The 25,375-nt window shown below is 41.2% G+C and overlaps 1 protein-coding gene across 3 annotated transcripts in view; it reads right to left on the bottom strand.

The window, feature by feature from the left end:
• Positions 1-25,375, bottom strand: part of uvrag (UV radiation resistance associated gene) — a 91,391-nt gene that overhangs the window by 30,830 nt on the left and 35,186 nt on the right. For all 3 annotated transcript variants that reach the window (XM_088638874.1, XM_088638873.1, XM_088638871.1), the window contains exons 9-13: positions 23,386-23,470; positions 21,967-22,054; positions 21,222-21,282; positions 16,576-16,741; positions 3,013-3,088 (exon numbers count right to left, since the gene is read on the bottom strand). In XM_088638874.1, the coding sequence (XP_088495000.1) occupies positions 3,013-3,088; positions 16,576-16,741; positions 21,222-21,282; positions 21,967-22,054; positions 23,386-23,470 (476 nt within the window). The remainder of the gene's footprint in view (positions 1-3,012; positions 3,089-16,575; positions 16,742-21,221; positions 21,283-21,966; positions 22,055-23,385; positions 23,471-25,375) is intronic.

Genomic DNA, 25,375 nt, shown 5'->3' with positions numbered 1-25,375 from the left:
CGAGCTGTCAGGTGAGTCAGTTTACCTGCTGGGCTCTTTCAAGGCGGGTTTGTCTCCAACACAGCAGAATACTCTCACAGTCTTTCTACAGCTATGAAAGACGCGGACCCCCTGGTGGTCATAAAACAGATTCTGGGAGTCCATTCTACACGATCCGAAGTGCACAGCAAAAGTTTGCTAATGTACAGTATGTGTTATGGTCTGGGTGTTATAAGTGGTGCAATACCTGAAGTGACTTTATCCTGGATGTGAGTATACTCATGCCGGACTACATATCTAATAGCAAAACCATATAAAAGTAAGTGATACACACTTCACATCACACAATAAATGTACTTCCATTCTGAAACTGTAACAGATGTGAAATCTTATAGGAAAGCATCTGCAAACTATATTCACTAGGCCAAAAACACTGTGATGTTTTTTTTCTCCTTATAGACACATTATAATTTTCAAACCTTTATTGCTTTATTTTTATTTCTGTTTCTGTGTGGTATGGTCCTTGGAGTCCAGTCACCTTTTAAAGTACCACATGAAGGAAAGAAAGACACAAGACACAGATGTTATCTGGCCATTCAGACTGATCGTGGGCAGGTTCCGGCCCCTCTCACAGATGCAGGTGAGAAACCGATGAGGCAAATAAAGAACAGCAAATGTTGGGGTTTTTTTTTTCCATGTTGTGTATCAAAGGTCACCCTGTTGCACACATTCCTGGGAACCTATGAAGACACTAGCTATTGCTCTACAGTCCTATGACTTCATCGTTCCAAAAACCTTCCATTTTGTCATGTAAAGTTTCATATACACAAATGGGGCTACAATGAACATGGTAGAAAATGATACACTAAGCGACACTCTTTCATTTTCTTCCATTTCGTCTGCTGAAGATGATGTACAGATTGTATTTTTGCACAAAAGGGTTGTTGCAGAGTCAAAACAAGCTATCCAGCCACTTTGTTGAAGGTGATATTCTTAATAAATGTCCCAATAAGATTAACTGTCTATTTGCAGTCAAAAAGGCTATGTGGGCCAAACAGTCTCCTTCTGATTGTAACCTTCCTTCTATTCTGAAAGTATTGAGTCCATTAATTTAAAAAGGTGCTCTGAAGAGTGTATTTTGGATTGAATCTAGACCATATGGCAGCTGCCTCACATTCTCAGGCAGTTGCATGAATATGGTGTTTTCTCTGTCAGTTCTACAGAGTTCAAGTCACAGTGAAAGCTAGGGCAATGAGCTGCAATCAAACTTTAATCTGTAGGGTTTATTAGATCTCAGCTTTGCTACTCTGAAAATCATTAAGCACTTAGTCTCGGTTTCTGTGAGTGTGTGGCTTGCTGTAAAACGTGTGTGGACACAATTGCATGTGAAGACGCAGACTGGAAATGAACATGGGGAAAGGAAATGCTGATATGATTTCTGAAAGTTCTACATTATATTAAGTACTTACAGGCACATGCAATTATTAAAAATGCCAGATAACAGTGCACACTGAACCGATTTAGAACAAAGCAAGCATTACCAATAAAGCTACAAAACAAGTTAATTTAACACAAAAAAAAAATGCTGCCAAACACAGGGCAATGCCTGCAGCAGTCAAGGCAAATGTCCAGCACCAGTTTCTTATGGATCTAGGGACAGTGACATCACCAAACTCTTCCGTGACCAGCTCCATATGGCCCATAACACCCTTGATTGACTTTAATATCCTGTTTCACTTAAACAGGTATGGATGGAAAACCCTAATTCCAATGATATTGCCTTAATTAAGACAATGTTCTGCACCTCCGCCCCCTTAAATTTGCTTTCTAAATAAATCCTTGTACTTCCATGAGCCCCAGAAACACGAGAGAGGTAATGAACCAATTTTCAATTTAGTTTGCCCTCTAGTTCTGATGTTCATTCCAGTCTGAGGGGCTCTAATAGATTGGCGTGAACTAGTATTTCATTTTTAGTCACCAATTAAGGCTAATACGGAGTGAAAAAAAGGTCATGGGTTCACTTCACACCAGTGTTTCAGAGCTAATAAAGTGAGGGTTCAGTGTCCTGACACATTTACTCACAGCTGGGCTTTGTAAAACCTCAATCCAGCCATTTGGTTTATTTACTTAGAAGAAGGAAAAAAAAACTCCAAGGCCTCATGTCTTTTTTATTAGCATTTTTTCTTTTTATCATGAAAGATGTTTCCTCTGCTTCAAAGCATGAAACCATCTTCTTTCAAGTTTGGTTTCTTTTACAGGCTGCTATGCTAATAATAACCTTGCAGCTCAAGAAATGTTAATTTATAAAATGCTTAAGAAACTTCAAAACCTCCCACAGGCAGCCTCCAGTCCTAGCCTCAGGTCCCATTTCTAGAAAATGCGAAACGGGTACTTTTTTCCTTATTTTAGTTTCAGTTGCTAAGGTATTTCACAGGAGGAAGATAGTGCGATTTTAGCTTGTTGCTTGCAAGCTGTGGCAGCACATCAGCTCACAACCTCCCTGTAAGATCATTTGAACCGAGCCACCTGTTCCTTCTAATTGCTTCCTAATTCACTAGAGAGGCCATAATTTCTCATTCTTTCTGCCGTGTTAAAAGTAAAAGGGATGGAATGCAAATTGTTATATGCGGTGCTAAATGATTTAGAAGCAAAACTCTCACAGGTCAACACATAAGCCACACTTTCATCTGCCTAGGCCGCGCTAGACTTCAGCCAAGGGGAACGTGTTCAGCCAGCAAACGCCGAGAGGCGTGTTGGGGTGGCTTCGCGAGACTGTGAAGCACACCACTGTGACTCCGCGTTGCCAGATGAACTCTGCAAGCTCCAAAGATGACGGCTTAATCCTCCAGCTACCACGAGCTTCAGCCCTTGGACAATTCAACATATTTCTTGAGTTACCGCTTCCCCCACCACTTTGTGGAGGGCCTCCCGAGACGAAACGTTTTCTTCAAAGCGGGGATGGGGAAAAGGTCTAGACGTGCCGTTACTGTACGGTCTCCAGGCTTTTCGCTTAAAGTGATGCCGCCTACTCACCTGGGCGATATTTTTGTTCAAAAGGTAGACTCCATATTCAAACTGAAAGCGCTCTCCCCTGGGGTATAAGGGAAACCTGGAAACACACAGAAGAATACATCGGTCAAGCAGGGATATTAGCAGGTACGGCAGGCAGCTTGTGGATTTTTGACTGTAGCAGATTGTTTTCACCCTATAGCCCTCCTGGCCTTTACAGAGTCTGCTGGATGATATCAGTGCTCAGAAACAAACTGAAAAATACAAGGGGGATTTTTTTGAATGTACAGCTATCTGCAATACATGTATAAGCTGTACTGTATGCATCTTAGACATGATCAGGAGTTACTCTATACCAACACAATAATGTATGAATAGGTTACGTGCATTAACGATGTATTGTAGCCAAAACCTCCGCTCACGGTTTCTGATTTTGTGCCAGCTTTGACTGTTATTGCTACAGCTTAGCTGGTGTCAGAAGAAACCAAGTTTGTTGCTCAGTGATCTTTAATGCACGTGTATCAGAATTTTCCACAATTCTATGACGACAAAACTGCAGGTAAGCTATACTGCAACAGACAGCGGGAAGTACTGTAATAGATAACCATCCCATTAAACTATTCGATCCTTGTCAGGTGTTCCTCATCTTGTTCCTCTGTACTCAGCCTTAAAGCTTAAGAGGGTAATTACTTTTTGAGCTACAGAACACGGGTCTGTCAGGATTAACTGTTGGCTTAGAACAAAAAGGCTAGAATCTCAATCTAAGATGCCACTGGAATGCATCTCCAGAAGAAGGAAAAGGGAAATATGGTGAGAAGAAAAGAATGAGGCAAAAAGTCTAAGATAAGACATTTGCACAGCAGTAAATGCAGCATTTATAACATCAGCTTTAACATCACATTCTAAACAGTTAAAACCAAATAAAAAAATCACAATCAGCCATTTCATTGCTGTGACTAAGACCACGTTTCACCTTTTGATGTGTTCATTTGTCTTGCGCCCTTAAACACCGATCCCTCAAGCCCTTAGAAATGAGCAATGTGCCCTATTCTTCATCAGTTCCAAACTTTTTATGTAAGTATTTTCTTTGAATCCTTCCCATGGCAAGAGAAGTAATGAATTTATGGAACTGGAGCCAAACTGGGATTTAAAAAAAAAAAACTAATATTTCAAAAGAAGGTGAGCTGTAGCCCTCTCATTAGTTGCTTGCTCATGCTGTCTTTAACTGGCCAGAAGACCTTGTGCCGATGACTGGCCGGAGGCTGAACTCTCCTCACGCGTCACCTGTCTTTCATCCACGTGAACGGGCCAGCACGTGAGAAGGATCAAATATTCCGGATCCCCATTTTTGTTTTTAACAGTGAAGAGACGAGGAGCTCGGTTTGTCGGGCGAGCCGACATCTCAGCTGTCGGTTTATTGACCCGCCGCAAACGAACTCTTGACAGAGAGCGGGTTTTTCCTCTCCCCCACACCCCCCCCCCCCCAGGCTCTTATCGGCCTGATCACAGGAGAAAGGGCGGCCACTTCCACAGACCCCTACGGGTCAGCTCCTTCTCCCCCGTTAATCCGCGTGAGTGGAGACAAGCTGACACTACTCACATACCATGACCTTGGAGTGCTGGGGCCGAGTGGGAGCGTCTCGCATCACCAAGTGACCAGAGCACAGGCCCAGCACGCCGTGGAATTCTCCCACCAAGTGGGACTGTGCCCACACACACACACACATCCAGCCCCCGGAGAAACCGGCTCGCTCGCTCTCGCACGGCTGTGTGCACAAGCGTCTTCCAGGTTTTCATTTTTGCGATGGGCTCTCACTGGGTCTGGGTTGCCGTGGGGTTTATCGCCGCCCCCCTCCCCACGATAAAACGTCTGAACCAACCATGGCAGAACTCAGATACGTCAAAAAGACCCAGTCAAGGGAACAGAGGAAAGGGTAGAAACCAGGAGGCCATTCGCCCCATCTAACTCGTTCGGTGGGTTAGCTGATAACTGACCCAAGGGTCTCGGCCAGCTGTTTCCTGAGAAGATGAATTCACGGGAAGTATGTGTATCTGAACCTCGATCGAAAATGCTGCGGGACGAGAGCTGCTGCCAACAAGTTGACCGAACAGCCATCGCACATGCAGCCACGAAATAGATGCTGAAAGAAGGAGGAGATGTCTTGAGGCTGTCTGTTGATCTTTCAAATGATGAGTACAGGACCGACAGGCAAATCTAATATAAACTTAAAATAATGCAAGTCCTGCAATACCAAAGGGGGGGGGGGAAAACAAACTAACATATATATCTGTCATGATTTATGGGTCTGTACTTCCCAAACTCCCGTTAGGCCATTGTGAAGCGAGGAGATCCTGGATCATGGAACATCAGGAATTCCTTTCGCAAACTTCCAGTAACCCTAAAGGTATAATTACACACCAATAGAGCTGCGAATCATTCTTGAAGCTGTCTGACCGAGAATGGAAAGAAGTCATTATTATCACTTGTCCGGCGCTGGCCGCTGTGGTGAAACGATCTGTTACACAACCAGGATAAAGTGGATTAAAGTCAGACACCCCCTCCCCACATCACTCTTCAGCCAGGGGATTGCTCTGAGCTCATGCAGAATTTATTGAAACCTTTACTGAGGCAGAGCAGTTTCAGCAACACCATGAACTGAGTCCATGTATTCAAGTTCTGTATTTAATTATCATTTCTTACTTGTATTTCCAGCTGTGGGGAGCTGGTGTTTTGCCTTTCCACTAAATATTTATCAGAAAGGGGGAACCGTCTAATCAGCGTCTGCTTAAACTTTTCCCTTCAATCCCTCGGAACACTATTGTACTTTCCAGCAGAATCCACTTATCTGATTTATCGCCTGGTATTGCGACAATGTAATGAGAACATTGGCTACATGCTACAATAATATCCCGCATCAAAAACACGTGTAGCAATATCTGAGCACTAATGCGATTACTTCTGACATATTTACGGCAGAAGCTGAAGTTCAGAAAAAAAATATTTTAATTTATGCACACCAGCAATATCGTTTTTGGGAATAAAAACTTAAATGCAATACTTAACCGAAGACCTCCTGCCTGCTTTTATAAAGAACGTTTGTTCCTGCTCACATACTGTGTATATCAGGGTCAGATGATTTAAATTAACCTGATTGAAATCACTTGATTTTTTCTAAGTTAGGTCATCGACTAAAATGATTTTTACTACCTATTTCATAGAGTCTCTCAAGGAAAAAGCATGAAAAATGTGTTTTGAAAACCCAACGCTAACAACCATCTTAAGCACTTACTACCTAAATCTACTAACATTGTAGTTCATGGTTGGAAAAGATAGAAGGAATGTCTGAAGAACATCCTGGAAAACTGAACACTTTCCGATTACACATTATTTGATCCGACCTCACCAAACTCTGTGATGTTCAGTGATGCTATAAACAAACACTGCCTCAGGCCTGTTTGTAACTTTGGGTATTTGTAGTACTGTTAAGATTCCTGCAAACTGCCAATGCCTTTTGATAAGCTTATTATATAATACAATCTTGGACCTGAAGGGCTGGCATGTCTCTTCAAAGTAGCAGTACCTAAAGAAGCTGTAAAATTGGTCCCGTTAAGCCAAGAAAGAGATGACTTTGGTTTATAAGAATGGTAGTGGAATGAAAACACACAGAAACCAGGAGTGGTTTGGACTTCCCTGGTACAATGCTTTACTAAAATAAGTGACAGGCTTAAGTCAGCAGTTACTCTCTTACTCTGCAAGTAGCAGCCTCTTTCTCACAAAGTGGTTCTTCAAGCTATAGCTAAACTCTGCACAATCCTCCAGAGTATTCTGTCATACATGAACTGATACTTAATCTAAATAAATGCTGCATGCCTCAGAGCTCATTATTGCACTGTCTAACATTGCAAATACAAGCCTACGTTCTGCATTGTAATGGAGACAATTAAAAATCTTTTGGGTCGGTTTGGTTGCTGTATATAATACATGCAATGGGATTATGTTAAATTATCTGGTTGGATATACAACTGTTCACAGATTGCAGATTGTGTCTAACGGCCTACCAACGTTAGAATTCACAGTATTTGGAGTTAAGAGTTTCAGTTTGCCACTAAATACCAAAAGGGTAAGATGGGCCAAATGGTCTATTCTCTATGTTCTCATGAGCTACAGCTATGGTTTTCTGCATTTTTTTACATTAATTTTATTAGTTACATTTTATCTTTTTAAAATTGAAAACATTGCCAAGCCCGAAAACCAAGCAGACTACAGTACACGAGCCGACTCTCCTTAGGCCTGGGAGATATACACCTTGCACTGGTGGCAATACCACACTGGGATGCCGTTTATTAATGTGTGGTGCACAATAATGAAGACACACAAATTGCTTTTTGCATGCATACAGTCTGCAGAAAATGCTTTTAACATGACAACATACTGTATTCACACATCTTTCGATTCACGGTGTCAGTGATTTACAACGCAGTCTCGCTTGGTGCGCAATAAAATATGATATCTGGAAAACTCCAAACAGCTTGAAACACTGGCCGGGCACTGATCCCACTGCTGCAGCCCTTTCATTACTTGATACCGTTTAATTGTTCTCTTCTCCATAAAAGAACCAAGGCAGCCCTAAAAAAAAAGCCCGGGACAGCAGCAATAAAGTCTGAGCAAGCTATTACAACAACCAGACGTTTTTATACTCCTTATTATGTCAAGCGTCTAAACTTAATGTACAGAACAGCATTATAAAAGAAGGAAAATAGTCTCAAATCCAAATCCCTTGTTAAAAAGAAAATATTTTCTTTGTAATCACGTACTCTCTCAACTACCTTAAGTACGTAAACACAACCTGCTCCTGCCCCTGAATTTCTTCGAGGGGCGCTGGTACTGTATGGGGTGAGACTGGGGCCTTGGCGTGATTACACCTGGTGGTTCGTCGAGGAACTGCAGGACAAAAAAGATTGCCTGCACAAAAAAACACCAAGATTCTGCCAGTGGGTTCTCAGCCGGTTTAGGCCACTGAGAGGGATGTGGAGCACTTGCACGCAACCCACAAAATGGAAAGAGATTTGGAGAATCGCATTTCTGTCCTCCTGAAACATCAGCTCTGATAACTAGCTAGTTTCTAGCACCACAGATACTGAAGGATGGTTTCCTTGCAAAATTATTTAGGATTTTCAGCTTTAGCTTGCTGTTTACTGCTTTTTTGTGCATGCTCTTCAGCAGTTTATATGTATATGTATTTATATGGGAAGATGTGCACCCACGAAGAGGTGTAGGCAACACCTTCTGCCAATCCCTGCCAGTATTAGACCGGAAATACATAATCATTCTACCTGTTGTAAAAATGAAAACAATGCAATGACAAGAACTGTGGGGTTGGATTTCTTCTAATAATATTTCTATATGAATATTTTCAAGGTGGACTGAAAGACAAAAGCAAAGTGAAGTTCACGTAATTAAAACTGGCTTTACCCAACGTTTCAAAAAGGGAGTACATCTCAAGCACTAAGCATGTACTGTAACTGTCTCTAAAGTAAATTTTAAAAGGCAAAAAACCATAAAACGGAACACTTGAGAAAATAACTTGCCTATTAACATTAACGGCACAGGTTTTAAGATGAATTAGGGAACTGCATTTGTCAGTATCCAAAAATCTACTATATTTAGTATCTGTCACAAAAGATTGATTTTATTGGACATTTTTTCAGCACAGGCATGTGACACGGTCTATAAAGTCACAACAAAAATGTCTCAAAACAATGTGCTGCTGCTTGTTTTTCCCCTCTTAAGATTTTTATTAGGGCCCTTAAAAATATCCATAGTTGTTTTAACCTTCGGGAGTTTTATTGGAAACAGAAACAGCCAACGATCATGGTTGCAGACGTGTCTGAGTCGGTGGATCTGAAGTCTTCCCAGTCACTGATATGACTCAGTGCAAATTTTTACAATATTAGTTTCATAGATGTGCAACACAAAGTGTAACTCTGTTAAAGCTTTAGAGACATTAACTTTTGTAAACTATGAAACAGGGAAACCTGGAAAAAAAGTGTCATTTCAAGTGCCACTGGATATTGTCAATGCCATTTTAATGGTTAAAAATGATTTTTTAAAACATAAACTAGTATTGTGTAATGGAATTAAGCCCTTCTTCAGTTAATTATAAGTGTAGCCCCAGGGATCCCTCTGGACTTCAGAATTATCGGGGCTGCGTGTGAGAGAGTACAGAGGACAGAAGAAAAGCACAGCAAGCCCAGGTCCATCACCACAATTCTGGAGGTAAGTACAGTACCATATAGCAGCATGGAGAGGTGCAAACACAGGACACCAAAAGAAAATATTTCAACTGAATGTGTAAGTTCCTCCTCGTCCCTGTATTGTGTATTTCACATATTCTAAATCTCCAGTCTGGAGATCTCCTGAGAAGTCTCATGGGAAACTTCGGGCCTATCTCAGTTTTGGGCAGGACCCCCTCTCCTTACGTTAAATGCTAAGCAACGTGCACATTTTGTAAGACCTGTAAAATGCCCCAGTTTTGTCTCCTTTTTTAGTACTAGATTCTACACATCTTTCTTTGCACCCGGACTCATTTACAGACTGCAGCGACAGTGTCGGATCTTGAAGCCTTCGACGCTTCAGCGCTGTACTGCCATGTCAGTTTTTATTTTTGTGCAGACAAACAAACAATGGCCTGCCTTTAATACAGCCTCTGATAAAAGTTGCTATAAGGCACCACTTGATTTTAACTGCCTTCACCTGTTCTCAATCAAACATTGCACATCTGGATTAGATCTTTTATTCTGCTATAATCAGGAATTCTGGAGTTCAGATTTTGAAATGTGGGTGCAACATGTTGCAAAGCCCATTGATTTTAAAAAGCTTCCGAGATTTTAAACCAAGGTACATATACTGTAGGCACTATTGCATTGGACTTTTTGCCACCTTCTTAACCAACGGACATGTAATTCACTGTAATTCTTTTGCAAAATGGCAAAAGTTAATTAGCTATACTGTAAACGCCTTTGTCAAAACAAGATACAGAAATAATGCATGCATGCCCTGAAGAACGATTGACAAGTTTTACAAAGGTGGCGCTGTACTAACCATTAAACAAACACAAAAACACATCCTACTTGCACCACTTTTTTCTTCTTTTGATACAACAGGACATTGTGTGCAAAAACAACAAGTTGCTACATACTGTTGGGCAATATAATCAAATTAAACCACATTGAAAGCCCAAGAATCAAGAATGCATATCTGGCATGAGCTGCGCGTACTGAAGGCTAATTAAAAAGATTTAGGTAGGAAAATCTGTTAACAGAGGTGCAGCAGGGTTAGTCTGTCTTTGAGAGAACAATGAAACTGGGCTTGAAAAAAGTCTGGACATTTATATATGGCTGCTCCATCCTAAAGGATCCCACAGTGCTTTACACATTGGACAATACCCATGTCATCCACCACTGAGGTGCGGCACCCTGGGAGAGAGACAGCAGTCCCCCTTTGCCAGTGGACAGCAAGACCTCAAAGGCTAAGTTGTAGCCCAGCTATTACTATCCATGACCTCTTAAAACTTGGCAATAAAGCCAGGTTAGAAGCAGGTTGTGTATAAGTAACCTAAGAATTCTCTCAAAACAGGCTGTGTAAAGATTTCAGAGGGGCAGGTATACCATAAAAGGACTGTGATTATTTTCAGCGTGTCACAATGATAAATTTACTAATTTACTGAAGCTAAGGAATTCAGACATTTGTCCAGTATCACCTTACGAATCTCATTTTCAATCCGTTAAGACATTTTTATACATTGCTTTTTCATTTTATTATTAAGAGACCTACCGTGCAATCCTGGGAGATTTACCGCTTAGTGTATATAACGCCTCGTTCTGTAAAGCAGATGGAACATTAGGACTGTGAGAATAAATAAATACTGTCAAGGAGGTCAGGTGAAAGATCACTTTTACATGCTTCCCTCTTCACTAACACCTGAGGGAGCTTGCTGAAGGTGTGGATACTCTTAAATTACCCCTCTTATTTATTTTTCATGATCCAGCTTGTGCAAAAGGCATATTAAAATAGATGGTTAGGAATAAATCAGTTTCCCTCTGCAGGGAAGCCCTATTAAAAGGACAGAAGGCTTCACTCCTCACAAACCCAGCATCGCAAAGTGTTCTACCACTCAGAATTACAACCTAGTGAGGTTCTTATAAACTCCAGCTGCAAATCCTTACAGCCACAAGTCATCATATATCAAAATGAGATTAACAAAAATAGGCTCTCTGGGTCTGGATGTTCCATTTCTAAGGTAACATTTAATGTATTATCTTTTTTTGTGAGGCAATGTCAGTGAGACAAGGGCAAGACCAACCATTTTAAACACAAAATAAATAAAAATGTATAATTTGATGAGCTGTAGCTTGGAAACCATTATGTACCCATAAGAGCTTGCTTGCCTGTCCACAAACCTGGTCCCATTTACCCCCAGGGCACCCTGGCAATCCCACCCACCAATGAACTACAAGGTGAACCCAGGAACCAGTCTCGGCGAGTTTGCCAATGATCTGAGCTGGTTACCCCAGAACAGTGAGCCAAACGGGTTCTCCTACGAGGTGAGACAGCAAAACGAGTTTGATGTACCCACTGGGCACTCATCTCCTACATCATACAGGACTACTCTGATCTTTGTCTTTTTGGGGAGAACAGCTGAGGAGCATCTACTGATCAGAAAATTCGCTAACACCCAATAAACCTTTTCCCCCTCTGCTTTCGCTGTGGCAGTAATTTACTCTTACAGGGGTGTATCAGGTTTGAAGGCAGAGAAGGGTCAGCAGGAACCCCAACCCATAACTCTGTTCTGGTACGAGCTGTTTCACTGAGGGTCTCTGAGCTCCAGTTAAACCCCCTCATAACTATACGCTCCCTTGAGAAAGGCAAGTCAACCATATCCGAACGCGGGCTTTTACGAGCAAGAATAATAAATTTATTTAAATACAGTTAGAAAAGCAATCCTTCCTGCAAACATTTCAAATGATGAAAAATATACTGACAACAAACACTCTTTTCACAGACAAAGCGGATTTAATACAAGCCAGCTGTGTAGTCCACCCCCAATGTAAACCTCTGGGTGTAGTGTAACTGAGGCAGGGAGAGGTGATGAACTTCTGTTAGATGAGTTTCTATCACCAACTGCAGCCACAGTCAGTGATTCCGGGGGGAACACAGGCCTCTTGCAGCCTGCGTACTGTAACTAACCCCTCCAGCTCTTCTCCTCGCCAGGCAGCAGAGTGGCGCACTGGTTCGGGCTACAGCCTGGAGGGTCCTGGGTTCAAATCCCAGAGCCGGCTCTTCTACCCTGGAGCAAGGTGCCTCACTCAAATTGCTCCAGTTTTTGCACCGCTGGAAGAAAGGGGGCTGCAGGTCACGACTGCACATGAGGATTTACTCTCAATTGATTTACCTGGTGAAGTAAAGGAACCATGCATCATTATGTCAGCTACCTCTGGTGGGATAGCGATTAGCATAGCTACCAAAGAGCTGACCGAGGTGCAGCTCCTGGCCAAAGCATGCGGCCATTTTCTTTCTTTCACAAAGAAATCGTCATCATTATCATCATCATCATCTCATCCTGAATTCCCCAGCTTGGGTGGATTTTTTTTTTACCTCATATCTTCACTAAACCAAACGAGTGCTATGGGCATCCTAACAGCATCCTCTTGTTTGTGGCTTTTCTTGTGTTCCTGTTGACTTACTCTTTTGCATGTCATTATCCTCCCTCATCACTTTATTTTATACAAGGTTTATAACCTTTAAAGGCTACATGTTGTGTCACTCTTACGGCCTACGTTTCACATCACAGGCTTTAAAAATGATGACAAAAAATGATTCAACCTTTTCTGATGGATAAAAACTTACTGTAGGAAACCACTCGTTTCACAACAGCAGGTATTATTTATGGGAATGAAATTGTGCGAGACCCATTTAACGGTATGTTTAAAACAAAATGATCTGTGGCTCAATCTAAAGAATAATGTCAAAGCGTTAAATTCCTATCCTTCACTACAGTTCCTTTTATTCCAATGTTTCATTACCATAATTACTTTACTTGGCTGACACATCTATCCATAGTGTTACTTCTACGCCATCTTAAAAAGCTGGGCATTTCAGTAAAGCAATCTGAGTCAAAGAAGTACCTCACCTGAGACATTAACCTACAATTTTTTACAATTACAAGTCTAGAGTCCTAATCATTCCTCCACTGTGCTGGTTGTAACACTACACTGACTGACTTATTCATACACCTACAGTATCTCACCAATGTAATAGAACCCTATTGCTGTTCAGATACAGGGAGAACACTGATTGTACAAACAAATTATTTTAATCATAATCATTCCAACCATAATTAAGCTGTATCCTTGCTTGAATCACCACTACTCCTTAGCAGAAAAATCACTTAGGAAGGAAATGGTGTTTGTCAGAGAAGCATTCAGTATTCACATAGAATAAAGTTTGAAACCTGTGCTTGAATTCACAAGATATTGGATACCAAGGGTGCTACTGTATATAATAAGTTTCCTCCAGATTATTACTGTTTATAGAGTCTCTATTTTTTTTTGCTTAGCAACAGTGCAACACATAAATATGAAATATAATAAAACAGTAAAGTGCAATAATTAAGTCACCCTTTAAAAACTATCTGATTTTTTGTCTTTGTATTCTGAGGTGAAAACCAAATATACACTTCCTCTGCATCTATGGTTACAATCTCATCTACACACGAATTCCATTCAAATCTATCATTCTTTAAGGTAAATATGTATAGGTTTGGCTTTGAGAGAAGTATGGGGGTGTTAAAACCGAACAAAAGGATTAATTTGTTTACAAAAAGCCTTACTGCAACTTTAGAAAAAAACATAAACATTCAATGATAATAGTCTGAACTCGGGTCTTATCTATAGGCTGTAACACTCACCTGTTCCAGCTTTGAACAACAATAGGAAACTAGTTTAAAACGCAATAAAAAATAGCAGCAAACATAATTGTGCATTACACTGCCTGCACCTACCACTGCACCACAAGTGAAAACACAAGATGCCTAAATCTAAAACAAGAAGCTACCACAAATCTCAGTTTAGCACAGAAAAGTCTCAGTGTCTATTACGATTCCAGCTGCCGCATTTGAGGGAAGAGGCAAACACGCTGGCTATTAAGCTTTTTATTAGCGAAAACTCCCAGCAAAACCACACTGGGAATTCAGAAGAGAAGAGCAAAGCCCCTAGCTTGGATTTCAAAGAGAGATGAAGGACTATTCTCCACCCAAGAGAAAATGACACCAAGGCCGAGTGAAGAATCTGTACAGGTCCCTCTGGACAGCTGATACAGTGCTTACATGCACGCTGGGAGAGCACAGGTAATCATTCAGAAATGTTAAGCTGCTGCAAAGAGATCTGAGAGCACATATGGTGTCCGAAGGAATCCGAAATAAATCTCAACTTAAAAATGCACCCGAGCAGCAGCAGGAACATCTCGCCTTCTGGCTCCTGATAAATACATTTATGATCTGTGGAGACTGGGAGGGGTCGGACTCGTATCCTCTATGCAAGAACCAGCCAACCATCTGTCCTCCTGTAAGGTTTCTGATCTTACCAAAGAAACTGGATATTTGAATCATTATTAATTTCACAATATGTCCCTAAACAACTTACGGCTGCCCAGCCAAAATCATTTTCTTTTTCTCCGCTGACTTTAAAAGCCGGCCTTTCGGCATAGCAATGGAGCTTGCTGGAGATCACAGGCCTCATTCACAAAGATTTAGATAAAGTCTACAAAAGAGGTAAGGCGTATAAGCAGCAGTTTGCGTTCACAAAGGTGAAAGTCTGTAATGTATATGTGTGCCCTGGAAATCATAAGCATATCATAGCATAAAGTACGTTTATATTAAGTTTCTAAACAATGATGTCCTTATTCCGAACGTGTGTCTCAAGATGATGGGCATCTAAGTGTTTTGATGCCATAGATAGGCAACACAGATAACAAAGGACAGACAGCAATGCAGAACATGTGGGCCGATTGCTTTTTAACCACTGTTATTTTGCAGAATAAAAATGACACACTTAAAATAAAATTTGGGGTATCTCTGTCCATTGGGCTCAGGTCCTTCCCTGAGCAACAGCACCTCTCCCTGTGTGCCAGCACTGCCCCCCCTGATCGGACAAACCTCCTGCGCTGCGTGTCCCTGCACCTGCTTTTCACCGCCGGGGGCCCGCAAGTGCTGCGGGCATATCGTAACCCTAATTACTACTGCCTTCCCACGTCGCCTGCAGACTGGAACACGCAGTCAGCAGATGCAGCACGTGAGCATTTCCACAAAGCTTTCAGACATGTGCGGGCCCCCCACGCGTACAAGACTTCCCAGGACTTTTATTGTGCCAATTGCGAATGCAGCTTTCCATCCTGGTCCCCTTTCGGTCCCGGCTTCCACGCCCTCTCATCCCATTTGAACATTTTGTGAACGAGACCCCACGCAACAGCGAGCTCGTTTTTTCCCCCGCTGACGTGTGTTTTCGTTAAGTGTCAGCGCCCTGCAGACCTGAATGAATAAGAAACTAGGAGGCACTGCAAGATCGCTCCTAAGACCCTTCAGTGCCTCCCCCAGTGTAACTGTTTTCACAACTGAAACGAGTGGCACAGTCTCATGCTATCCCCCCCTGAGATATAGTTCCATATTACAGTTCGGCGGAATCGGAGCCATGGGAGAAGACTGACGTGCCCTGGAGAGTACACTCCTAACCCGCACCTGTAAGGACAGGGATTGAAAGGCCTTAAAGGAATCCTGGGATGTGTACCACATCTTTAGACCTTTACAGTAATATCGGGACTTCAAGAAAAAAAGGGACGCTGAAAATGCTAAAGAATGACATATAAAAGTTATCGTGAACATAAATTCGAACACCTAGGCATTACTCTGGTCCCCTATAAAGAACAACATGAAGGTGAAATAACCCATTCCAAATGAGCAGATAACCGTGGCTCACAACTGCGAGCACAAAAAAGTCTGCAAAAAAACGTGGATTGCACCTCCCCGCCCAACACCCGAGAAGAGAAAAACAAAACATCTTCAATATTTCAGAAGTTTAGAATGACAACATTACAAGTAGTCCAGGATGGAAAAAAGAGAAGCTTCATAGACGCATTACTCACTGAGGACAGTTAGTCAACAATCAAATCTATAATTCTTTTTTATGGTCTCTCCTCATAGCAGCTGGTGTAAAGAAATGTCTAGAGAGTGTGCCAAATATATATAATGCACACTGACAGAAGTATCAAGGATAAAGAATTAATTTACAGATGGGAAGATAAAGGGCAAGGCAGAGGAAAGATGAGCAAGGTGATGAGAGAAATATTAACTGCTCAGACCTCCCACACCGAGAGCAGGGCCTGTAACTGCAGGCCTGAAGGCAACTGTCCAGGCCTCGATTTTCACACTACGCACTCTTGACAGTGTGGACAGAACAGGGCAGCTTTGCTGTATTGGCTCAGAGAAATTAATAAAAAACATTAATGAATAATGGAAGGCATGACAAGGCTCTTACTCTCTCTCCTTCTCGCTCAGCTTGTCGGTAATGGTGTCCTTGATGGAGGAGCGGGAACCTTTGTGGATTACGGGATACCTGAGAGGGATCTGCAGGAAGCAGGAGATCATCAGAACCAGGTGTGCTGTGTAACCCAGGGCAACCGCCACACTCCCATCATCCTTTGCTGCACCAGGAAAACAAAACCAACAAGAGGAGAATTTGCTGTTAATGCTTCCAACTTCACAAAAACAGACATCCTTTCAGGAGTCCGGGCTTTTCTTTTCAAACCATGAAAAACTGCGTCTCAAGGTTAAATAAAAGTAATCATTTTGTTAATGCCACGCTCAATTGTTAAAAAGTTCAACCAAAATTTTTTTTTTCCCTGAAGGCTTCCAAGTACCAAAGAACAAGCTTTTAAGAGCGTGCAAAACTCTTAAAGGTTAGTGTTTTCAGTTTTCACACACTGGTCTCTTTCCGATGAAAATAAATGCATTACTTCTGGCAGAAACATTTTAGTCACGCATTTGGTTTTGTATTTCTGACTCCCCTGTTTCACTGAAAAGAAGGCTACTGCTTGAGGCTGATATTCATTTTAATTAACCGATTCAACTCAAGAGGAAACTCGCTGATTATAGGGCAGCTGAAAAAATTACTAGTGGATAAAATAAAATGGAAAGCAGCATCCTTACTCTCATTTTTTAAATGAATGACTCACTAGAAGTCGTACTACCTGTTCAATATACAATATACCAATATAAAGCTGTTTAACAAGAGTAATAAAATATTTTTTAATGATCCATTCTGACTTGAAAAATGAAAGATATGGTTAAAATATTTAGCACATGAATATATACTGTACCTTTTTAGGAAAATACTTTTATTTTTGTTTTTTTTAATTTACAGGACTATACAGTTATTTCTTTGCCTTAATAACATGTAAAGTCTTAGAGAGCACTGTTCTCCACTAAAATGCATTATACAGTATCATGCCTTAATAAACACGGACCCAAATGATCCTTTCCATTGGTTCATTAGGAACAAGAATTCACAGCCCATAACAGAGAGAGAAATAAAATTACTAATTAAAAGCATATATCAATACTTCACTTTTGAAAAGGGCCACATTGCTGAAAGTTAAATTTAATTCCAAAATTTTTGTTGCACATGAAGAGATAAAAAACAACAACTGGGATGTGTGAGTTTTATTTGTACTGAACACTTGTTTCATGTTAAACACACTGCAGGAACATGTCCAGTGAGGCTGTACTTCAGCTTGATGAAAGATGTCTGAACTTTCAGCATTAATAGTTTCGAATCTGGAAAATCTGGTAGATATGGCAAACCTATATTATAGAAGATACTAAAAAATGTTTGTTAGTTTGATTTCCTTTTTAAAAATAACCTCAATGGGAAGAACAAGGAGGCCACCTTTTTTAAAAAAAATAATCTTGAGTTCCTGTAAAAATATGCTTGTACATTTTAAAATATCATTAAATTGCAGCTTTAAAAACAATGCACAAGGGTTTTCTGGCACAAGGAAAATAAACATCACATACCATACAGAACTAATTATCTGCATGCTCGTTTCATCAAACAACAATGTCAACAATCCCACTGAGATTCAAAAAAAGTTTGAGACAGCACCTTAATAACGCCAGTTGCAGGTGTGGCACACAGAAACAGATGAATGAACATGATGTGACATGTTCTGCTGATGGAAAAAAAACGTCATGACGATGCTCAGTGATCAGAAACTAAAACCAAATATCGACTTTGAAAGAAATCAGAAACAGTTTGCCTTCTCTGAGGTCACAGCGCGGTTCATCACCTCTTCCATTTATTCAGTGACGCCGACACTCTTGTGTTCACGCCCTGCATGAGGTGATTGCGTACAATGTCATCGGAGAGACAACAGTCAGCCTCCAAAGAATGGGTCGTACAAATGACTGCACTTGCCATTCAGTTTGTTAGTATTGTGAAACGCAGAAAATAAAATTACTTAACAGACTGTATATAAGCCCTTTCCTGAAAGGAAATGAACACATCTCCAGGCTTTTTAAACAAGCCCACTACATTCCCGCATATTCAGTTTTTCAAGGAGCGGCTATATCCTTATCTTATTTGAATTGCATTTGACACCTTTCCAGTGGCCACATCCCATCTGCACCCAATCCAAACCTTAGCCATTCGTTTCATTTGAACGCGATCTGGAACCCGTTACATGCAAGCAGCCTGCCCGGCTCTCTCCGCGGAGGCCGGACTGAGCTGGAGAGCACAGTGACACGCGCTTCCTCCGCGATGAGGGAAGGGCGGACGGCCGGGCCGCGGGGCGCGTCTCTCTCGCAAACGGGAGCCGGCCCCTGCTCGGAGCGGGCTCTGCCGACCCCCCTCACACTCCAGGCACAACGCATGCTGACGTTACTCACTACATCTTAGCGCAAATACGGTTTTGTGCCCCCAACAGCCACAGGCATCCTTGTAGGAATAGGCCCCGGCGGCTGCAACACAAAACGCCGAGTTCTCGTGTCAGGGCTCTCGGGCCGCACCGCCACACCTCGCCTCCCCCCCCCCCAGTCCCAGAGCCCGGGCGGCAACTAGAATAAACGACAAGCGCACGGGACGGGGGGCTTGGCAGGGCTAGGTAACGGAGGCTCAGCCCCGCAGATAAACCTGGCTCTCATTACTGCTTGGCTCTTTGAAGTCACGCTTGTCTGCTCCGGCAAGTGAAATCTGATTTTCCACAAGACACACGAGTGTGACATGCAGGAAATGAGATGAATAACACTTTCCAAATGTAAACTAATAATTCATCCCATAGGAAGCACATAGATAAAAAATACAAATGCACAAACACATATATCTATATATCCACATATATATATATATCTTTGTGTGCAGATGTATTTACTTGCATATACTCAGTTTACGTCCACATATACAGATGCTACAGAAAAGAACAAAAGGACTTCTATGGTACAGATGCTTATGTAAAATCAGCCCTTTGCAGGGGACCGGCCCGATTATCCTGGCAATTTCACACAGTGACCGTTGGAGAGAGCTCGCCGTACTGAACTTGACCTCTCCCCCTCTCCCGGCCTTCTCCGAGCCCTCTCTCGGGAAGCATTACTGCTATTGCATGCGGATCGAGTTCAAGCAAGTGGCATGTCTATTACCGCCCGTAAAAATGTAGGTTTTAAACCTGTTGTTTTAACCTGGGGTTTTTTTTTATATATATATAGATCGGAAGAGGTCCCTGAGAGGTTTTCCCATCTGTGTGTGCGGCACTGGCCAGCCCGCCCGATCCCAAGCGCCAAGCTGGCCTTCCCTGCCTTCACCCCGCCTGTCCTCCCAAGCAGCCGGGTAGAAATTACAGGCTCACCCCTTGAAACGGGCAGGAAGCAATTTCTAAATTCCTGAATCATTCAGAGGATTTCTGAAGCCATTAGCCAGCTTTCATTAAGGAGGGGGTTAAGAGCTACCCGGGAGGGGAGGCGCTGGAGATCGGGGATGCTTTTCTGCATAATGACTCTGTTATTTCCAGACCATTTAATATACCCACCCTGCAGCTGCCTCATCCGCTAGTGTTTCAGATGAGCCCCCCCTTACCCACCACACTGGCGTTTACAGGATTGGCAATATCAGTATCAGAGGAGAGCACTATACAACCATTATAGGAGCGTACCATGTCCTTATTCAACAGGACTACACTCAAATGCACGCTCCTTCTGGTTCCGATACAGGAATCACACTGTTAAATAAAGAGGGTGGACACTTGGGCCACTCGTTTTTTCATGCTTCAAAAATTAAAAAAAAAACGTGGAGCGGCTTGAATCCATAATTTATTGTGTTTAAAGTGGTGTGTCAGTGGGCGCTCTGCAGTTGACTGCGATTTCTACAGCTTCTGTTTGCAGAACCCGAGAAGGCAAACGTTAGACTTTTTCCAAACTTATGACAACCGGCAGGGGGGTAATGGGGAACTGGATTTCATTTAAATGAAAACAATGACGACGCAAAATGATGTCTCGGAATGAATAAAGCATGGTGAGAATGAAATGGGCTAGACTGGTGAAATGTGTCCAACACCCACAACTTAATGAAATATATATTATCAGTTGACTTTATCTGGGTGCTAAATTTGTCAATAGTGCTCATTCTTCTGAAAAAAAAAAAGAATACAAAATTTAAAAACACAAATACCTTGCACCCCCAGAAAAGCAACCATAAAAACTATGCTCTGCATTTTTGAAAGTGTCGAAAGGTATTAAACAATATGCATAAAACAAAAGAGCAAAATCCATCAATTCAGCACTAAAATGTTTGGATGTAGTGCACGATTCTCAGCTGCCCTTTGGTTCCTGATCACAAGGTTAATCCAGTGGCGCTTCCTGGGTATTGACAATAATTCAATAATCAATCTTCTGTATCCCATCTTACCGGGCACAAACCTGCCTTGACTTGCAAGTGAAACTGCAGATAAAGTTTTTTAAAAAAGCGTGAAGGTTTAATGTTCAGTAGTTCTTTTGAGTCCTGCTAAGGCTGACTGGCAGGGTCTGCTGGAAACAGGCAGTTAAGGTCTGATGCTGTCCTGCGGGCTGCACTGTCAGGTCTGCAGAACCAGATGCTATTAATTAAGTGGTTAACTCAGCGGTCTAAACCGCGCTTACCTTGAAAATCCTCTGAATTCGGCAGCTTCACTCCACAGATTACATAATCCGTTTGATTGTTCTGTGAATTGTATAATGTGTGTTAGCGCAAATGGCACTTTCAATTTGGAAAAAAAAATAACATATGCTCGTAATGTGTTAGTGACAAAGTGCTCAAAATTCATTAACTTCATCAACTCGCTGCTCACAATTTTTTCATTCTACTCATGCGCAGAAAGAAGAGAATGTGTCTGTTCTGAGTATCCCTACATACCCTCTCTAATCACCATCACCAGGGAAAGCAGACTGGAAATGGATAGACAGGTTCTCTCCTATACAAGGTCCAAACTGTTTACAGTGCACAGTGTAGAGCAAGGATCTCAAAATCTGCTCCTGGAGAGCTCCAGTCCAGAGGTGTTATAGGCTGTCTTTAGATCATCGATTTCTAAAGGCCGGAAACAATTTAACTAATCAATTAAACAGGTTGTGTGTGTTTAATTAAGTAATTAAGAGATCACGTGGAACAAGACTACACTTCAGCCATCAAGTATCAGTGCTCCATTCACTGAAACATTAATTGATCGTGTGCTTAAACAGGTTTTCCTAATCTTTAAACAGGTGACTAACAAGAATAAATAGATTAGGGCAAGGACCAGGGTCAGTGACCCCTGATCTGTAGCATACAAAACTTAAGTTATTTAATCTTGCTTATTACATTTTTCCATACAGGAGGCATCTTAAGAAAAGTCAAATTCACCCTACTCACCACATCTATGGGATATATGTAGGAGAGTTCTGACAGGAGCTGTCGACAGCGCAGGGTGAGATGTGCGTTGGTCTTTAGGAACAGCTCTCTAGATTCCAAAAAGAACACAGACAGTGGATGGTCTTACAGTCAGCACATTTCCTGCATCATGACAAGATAATTCTATGGGGCCACATGAGGAGAGAAGAGGTATTTAAACATATTAGATAAATGTGCCTCTGGCTTTAAAGTGCTGTTAATGATTTCCTCTGAATCTTAGAACAACATCCAAATTGTTGCAGGCTCCAAAAGCAGTCTGCTTCACCCCAAAACAATGGACAGCAATTATTCTGTACTGCATGAAGAGAAAAAAAAACAACATTTTGGAACAAGGACCTAACTTAAATGTGAGAAAATGCCTTGGATAGTTTGCTTTCTGTCATTCCATGTTAACCATTCCACCTTTTTTTATTTAATACGGATGAAAAGTAAAAGAAAGAACATGAAAGCAAATACTTTAAGCATCTGCACAAGAAAAGCAATTATTTTAAATAGATAAAAAAATCTATTTAAAAATAAAAAGTATGGAAATTGCTGTTTTTTTCCAATGGCAAATGAAAGTGCTGATGTGATTATGCTCATGCTATGAGTTTCAGATGTGTCCCAGAATCCTCCAATGCCTGTGGTTCATGTGACTCCTCTCTCAGTCATTTGCTTTACAGAACTTTGTCGATGGAATTTCATTGGCTGCAATGATTGTTTGAATTACTCTTCTTACTGGAAATATTTATTTAAATCTCAGGCATCATATTACCTGTGGTTCATTTATAATGCAAAACACCCATGGTCTGTTTTGCAACTCAACATATAACCCATTTTTGTGAGACAAATCTTTCAGTGACTAGCTGGTGGAATATAATAGGCCACCGAAATGTAAATAATTACATGCACTGCATCTAAAAACACAAAAACTGAAAGAAAAGGCTTTGGCTGGCCGTATCTGAGTTACATAATTTGGGATAATTATAGCATAATTCCGTATTTTGTAATGCAACAACCTATAGAAAAATATTTTTTGAATATCAACTTTTAACAGATGTACAATATACTGCAGATGCAATTAGAAAATGTCTTACTAAGTTTAAAAACTGATTAATCCTCGCTACGCTATGGAAAAGTGGAATAGTAATTTGCAATGGAAGTGCATAATGTAAAAACCTAAATACTGTATATGCTATACTATACCTGTTAGCATGCCCTTTAATTTACAATAGGTTGGACATGACCTTTTTTGCTTCAGACACAGAACATAATATACACCATATATTAGATATGTCAAATATAATAATATTTTAGGACCTCCCATTAAACATGTTTATTTTTCACAAATAGCAATTACATTTAATAGTCATGATTACACAATTCCAAGTTTAGATCTACCTTTTGCCAGTATATTCTTTCTGTTGCTCTGTTAACGACTCCTTCTCCACTTCCAAACTCTGGTGTTTGTTCGAGAATGCTTCTTCTAATGAAAGAAAAAACAAATGAGTTAATCAAAACTGTAGCTATTGTGTTATTTTGTTAATTCGGGGACATTGCATTGATTTATTTACTGGTTTTTCATTTTGGCAACATTAATAAATTTAATTAAAAATTAAAAACACAGCTACTGTTTGTTTACTTTAGTAACCGAATGAGTATATGTACTGTATATTCAAACTACAGAGCAAAAAAAAACAACAAATGATCAAAGGTAAAGATCTTAGAAAACAGATGCCTGGCTACACAAAATCATGCATTTTTGAAAAATTCAAAAAATAAGTACAGAAAAACAAGCTTATACAGCATTCTTTTATTTGTATTGCACCTATCCATAAATCTGACCTACGTATTTAACATTGGAAACTGTTTCAGCCACCAGGAGCCTGTCGTGGAAGCAAGCACAGGACGAGAGGTGAGAATACACCTCAGATGAGAATAAGGTGTTGCAGGGAAGAGACACACGGATAATTTAGAGACACTAATTCACCCACTCAGCACGTGGGAGCGCACGCAAACTCCACACAGAAAGCACCCCACTCTGGAGTTAGAGCAGTAAGGCAGCAGAGCTAGTTAGATAGTTAGATAGCTAGTTAGATAGACTTTATTGATCCCCAAGGGAAATTGAGGTGTTACAGCAGCCCAGCCCAAGACAAGCAAAAACAGACATCAGAATAGACGAAAAATTAAAATAAGTACAGCAATATAAAATAAATATACAGAGTTAGGTGTGTGCAAAATATGCTCATAGGCACTGCAAAACAATAAAATATGTGCAAAATGCGCATAGGTTTATACAGATTGAGTGTTCAAAAAGTACAATGGAGTAAACATGCTGTCCAAAGACGAGCAGATGAAGGGCCTAGGGCAGCGTTATACACCCTGACAGCCGCCGGGAGGAAAGACCTGCGGAAACGTTCCCTTGAGCACCGTAGCTGGAGCAGTCAGTTGCTAAAAGTGCTCCGCTGCCTAATAACAGTCCCATATAGCGGATGAGAGGCATTGTTCGTGATGGCTGTGAGCTTAGTCAGCGTTCTCCATTCTCCGTAGAGCTACACAACCGTACCACCTCTACTTTAACACATGAAACTAAAATACAGCCAAACAGGACCTACCGGACTTAGCCTAAGCTGTGTTTTTGTCTCAAGGACACTGAATGGTGACTGGCTGCAGCTCACGTAGAACTCAGCTGCTCAAAGATGCGTTTTCAAGTTGCACTGCAGGGAGTTACAAGGACTCATCCCTCAGACATGAGAAAAACCTATTCCAGGAAGAGGTCCGCCAGCATTCTCTAAACAATTTTAACACTGCTCAACCCCGAGGAGCCACAGAATACTCACCATCTCGCAATATCAAAGAAACTAGTCACATACTGCTTTTAAGTTCATTTCCTCCCTTCTTGTTTATTTTTGCTCAAAAGGCCCCAAAAAAAAACGTGATGAATTGACAAACAACGAATTAAGCAAGATTTATCGCTTCCTACAAGGCCTGTTCGTATCTGGGATGCCCTGTGGAGTCGTCGGAAAAGTAAAGAGTATAACCGGTACAGCTATATTGGAAAAGCCGAGCTCTAAACAGAAGCAACTGTATAGTATTCTGCCATCCGTCTCTGAACTTTGCTCATCTACTTCGATACGGCCATTTTTTTCCCACAAACAGCTTCATATTTTGGACAAGAGATCATATAAATACAAATATAATTTCAAAAGACTTTCTTCATCGCTATGAAAAGACAGCCAGTGCCTGGATTCCCAAAATACTTTATCTGAATTGTTACGATACCTTTGAACGCCGCTCAATGTCTTAATTATTCCATCAATAAAGTAGACTGTACATGTGTGAGGGTGCTGCGGTTTCTCATAGATGACATTGAAAATATTTCTCACTTTCC

Source organism: Lepisosteus platostomus, chromosome 7 (genome assembly GCF_059453375.1).
Source record: "Lepisosteus platostomus isolate fLepPlt1 chromosome 7, fLepPlt1.hap1, whole genome shotgun sequence".
In the NCBI taxonomy this organism is placed as follows: domain Eukaryota; kingdom Metazoa; phylum Chordata; class Actinopteri; order Semionotiformes; family Lepisosteidae; genus Lepisosteus; species Lepisosteus platostomus.
Note: the sequence above shows the minus strand (reverse complement) of the source record. Positions and strands in the feature narration are given on the sequence as shown.